The 4,161-nt window shown below is 32.6% G+C and overlaps 1 protein-coding gene across 1 annotated transcript; it reads left to right on the top strand.

The window, feature by feature from the left end:
* Nucleotides 1-780: 780 nt before the first annotated feature.
* On the top strand, nt 781-3,717 carry LOC141613402 (protein FAR1-RELATED SEQUENCE 5-like). The gene is made up of 3 exons (XM_074432136.1): nt 781-853; nt 2,459-2,722; nt 2,816-3,717. The coding sequence occupies exons 1-3, from the start codon at nt 781-783 to the stop codon at nt 3,715-3,717; spliced, it is 1,239 nt and encodes a 412-aa protein (XP_074288237.1).
* Nucleotides 3,718-4,161: the final 444 nt, after the last annotated feature.

Below are 4,161 nucleotides of genomic sequence, written 5' to 3' on the forward strand. Positions count from 1 at the left end.
ATTACGGTTCTTCCACAAATTGGGATTTTTTGTTTGGGTTTATTGAGTAGTTGATGAAAGATTTTTTAATTGGGTTATGTTTTGAGCCTTTCATGCTTTGCTAATGAGCTGCGTATGTTTTGTGTATTGAATCTCAACCATTTATTTCCTTTCATCTAATGGCTTAGATTTTCCAAACTCACAACTCACCATAAGAACCAAACTCACGATATATATATATATATATATATATATATATATATATATATATATATATATATATATATATATATATATATATATATATATATATATAGAGGCAAGATCCGGTGAGTTTGCCACTTTTCGTGAGTTTCCCCCGCATATATAAGCAAATGAGTTGACAAAACCCAATTATCAAAAATCTAGCCGTCATAATCTGCCAGCGCTTTCTCTCTCTTTCTCCCCCTTTCCCTCTCTACTGATAAACACTCTGTTTCATCAAAAAATCAACCGAATTTTTTTCATCAGTTCTTCAAATTTTGATCAACAAATTTGATCAAGAAAATTCATCAGTTCTTCAAATTTGATCAACAATTCGTTCATTATTTTGATTCTTTCAATTAAAACTATCAATTTGTTCATCAATTTTTCGAAATTTGATCCACAATTCTCCGAAAACCCTAATTCTTCAAATTCGACTGAAGGTATTGATATTTCTTCCCTATTTCTGATTTAATAATCGAATAATTTCAGTAATTGAATCAAATAACAAATTCTGCCTTAATTTACGTGTTTTTCTAATAAAATTCAGCTTCAACGATGCTGAATTCAGACGATCAAACGCTTACTATGATTGATAATAATGCCGATAATCAAACAACGATGAATTCAGGTATAAATTTGTGACATAATGCTGATATAAAACCTGTTGTTATTACGTTGATAAGTTTTTTGTTCAAATTATCGATTGCATGTAAGTTGTTTTCATATTGTTTTCATAATGATAATTGCATGTAAAGTTTAAGCGTAATTGCATGTAGGTTTTCATTCATGATATCATTCAATATCTAGTATTTGAATAATTGGATTACAATAATACAATAATCGCCTTTACAAAGTATTAAAATAACTTTGTTATTACATTAAAATAATGTGTGTGCATTGTGGTGGACTAGGCTACCAATTTCACTAAAACCCTTCCCCCTCTCGATAGAATAATTGCATTTGTATAATACAATAACCGCATTATAACGTTAAAATAATTCTTTGTTGCCTGATTGTGTTTTTCATAATAAATACTATTTTATAGGATCTGACAAAAAAAATCCTTACAATAACTACTCTTTAATAATGAAATAACTTTGATATTACATTAAAATAACTGTGTGTGCATTGTGGTGGACTAGGCTACCAATTTCACTAAAACCCTTCCCCCTCGATAGAATAATTGCATTTGTATAATACAATAAATCGCATTATAACGTTAAAATAATTAATTGTTACTGATTGTGTTTTTCATAATAAATACTATTTTATAGGATCGACAAAAAAATCCTTACAATAACTATTCTTTAATAATGAAATAACTTTAATACTACATTAAAAAGCGTGTGTGCGTTGTGGTGGACTAGGCTACCAATTTCACTAAAACCCTTCCCCCTCTCGATAGAATAATTGCATTTGTATAATACAATAATCGCATTATAACGTTAAAATAATTGTTGCTACAGATTGTGTTTTTCAAAATAAATACTATTTTATAGGATCTGACAAAAAAATCCTTACAATAACTACTCTTTAATAATGAAATAACTTTGATATTACATTAAAATAACCGTGTGTGCATTGTGGTGGACTAGGCTACCAATTTCACTAAAACCCTCCCTCTCTCGATAGAATAATTGCATTTGTATAATACAATAATCGCATTATAACGTTAAAATAATTTTTGTTACGATTGTGTTTTTCAAAATAAATACTATTTTATAGGATCTGACAAAAAAAATCCTTACAATAACTACTCTTTAATAATGAAATAACTTTGATATTACATTAAAATAACTGTGTGTGCATTGTGGTGGACTAGGCTACCAATTTCACTAAAACCCTCCCCTCTCTGATAGAATAATTGCATTTGTATAATACAATAACTGCATTATAACGTTAAAATAATTGCTGTAACAGAGATTGTTTTTTTCATAATAAATACTACTTTATAGGATCTGACCAAAAAATCCTTACAATAACTACTCTTTAATAATGAAATAACTTTAATACTACATTAAAATAACTGTGTGTGTATTGTAGTGGACTAGGCTACCAATTTCATTAAAACACTCCCTCTCTCGATAGAATAATTGTATTTGTATAATACAATAATCGAAAAATAACGTTAAAATAACTGCTGCTGCAGAGGTTGTATTGTTTTGTTTTGTATAGAATCTAAGATATTGAAATTAATAATACCATAACAGTTCTCCTGTTTTAATGTTTCCAGGCATTGAAATTAATACTACCAATGCAACAACTTTTTCTACACCTACTGTTGCGTCTGAAACAGGAGAAAATACTATCCATAATCTGGGATTGAGATATACTCCAGGTGGCAGTGAGGAGTGGAATAGGATGGTAGAAAATGGTTTCAAACCTACTCTGGGGTTAATGTTTGTAAAGCTGGAGGAGGCAATAGAGTTTTACAATTTATATGCTGTGGCTTGTGGTTTCATACCAAGGAAGTACACACAAACAAGATTCCGTGATGGTTTGATAGACAAAAAATCAATGGTCTGCAACAGACATGGATTCAAAGAGGATCGCAAAAAACTCAAACCTGTTGTTGAATTTGAAAACACAGAAGAGAAAAAAAAGAGGAAAAGGTCTGTAGAGCCAAAGAAAACAAAAATAACAAGATTTGGTTGCAAGGCAAAAATACGGTTTTGTGCTGTATTCAATGACCTTAAGGAGCTAATAGGGTATGCTATTGATACGTTTTATGAAGGTCATAATCACAAGCTCTGCTCACTCAAAGAACGGGAATTCCAGAAAAACGTAAGAACACTTAACCTTTACATGAAGCAGACAATTGTTAACAATTGTAAACTCAACATCGGGGCTACCAGGACTTTTAGAATTCTGGCGGAACAATCAAATGGGTATGCAAACATTGGTGCATCTCTCACAGATTTCAAGAACTTCAAAAGAAATATTAAATGTTATATAGGTGAGAATGATGCTGACATGATTCTCGATTATTTAAAGGCGCTTTCTCAAACGCAAGATGGCTTTTACTATGCTTACCAAGTTGATGAGGATAATTGTTTGGCTAAACTCTTTTGGGCAGATGCACAAGCAAGAATGAATTATTCCTTGTTTGGGGACACCATCACCTTTGATCCTACTTACGGTACTAACAAGTACCGCATGGCCTTCACCCCATTCACTGGTGTTGACAACCACAAAAAATCAGTGACTTTTGCTGCTGCACTTGTCGATCATGAGAACGATGGGTCATTCATTTGGGTGCTTAAGAAGTTCCTTGATTGTATGGGCAACAAGGAACCTCAGTGCATTCTTACTGATCAAGATCCGGCAATTAAACTCGGGGTGCGTTCTGTATTCAAGCAAGCAAGACATCGCTACTGCATGTGGCATATAATGAAAAAACTTACCGATAAAGTTGAGTCACAGATTTGTAAGGAGACTGACTTTGTTGAGCGGATATGCGGAGTTGTTTGGGATCGACTTGGAACCCATTGAGTTTGAAGAAAAATGGACTCAAGTGATTAATGACTTTGAGTTGAATGATAATACTTGGTTGACATACATGTATGGCAAAAGGCACAAATGGATACCGGCTTACTTTAGGGATTTGCCTTTAGGCTGCCTTTTGAAGACTACACAAAGATCAGAGAGTCAAAACAGTTATTTCAAAAGATTTGAGAGCATAGACGGCACACTTGTAGAATTTTGGTTGCGTTTTCAGAGTGCAATGGAACAACAACGCTATAATCACAGATTTCTTGATCTTTGCAAGTGACAAAGACATTGCCACAGGTTTCTTCTAAGACAATGATTGAAAAACATGCCTCTAAAATCTACACACATACTGTTTTCTATGAGTTCCAAGAGCAAGTGCAAATGGCTCCCTGTTCGTGTGCCGTTGTTGGATTTTCTGAGCAAGGAAACATGCACATTATAAAT

This window comes from Silene latifolia, chromosome 11 (genome assembly GCF_048544455.1).
Source record: "Silene latifolia isolate original U9 population chromosome 11, ASM4854445v1, whole genome shotgun sequence".
Classification (NCBI taxonomy): Eukaryota; Viridiplantae; Streptophyta; class Magnoliopsida; order Caryophyllales; family Caryophyllaceae; genus Silene; species Silene latifolia.

Bases quoted from the DNA above. Each gene is read 5' to 3' on its own strand.
- LOC141613402 (XM_074432136.1), top strand. From the start codon at position 781: ATGCTGAATTCAGACGATCAAACGCTTACTATGATTGATAATAATGCC. The intron at 854-2,458 runs GTATAAATTTGT...TAATGTTTCCAG, and splicing joins TCAAACAACGATGAATTCAG to GCATTGAAATTAATACTACC. The intron at 2,723-2,815 runs GTTTGATAGACA...TTGAAAACACAG, and splicing joins ACAAACAAGATTCCGTGATG to AAGAGAAAAAAAAGAGGAAA.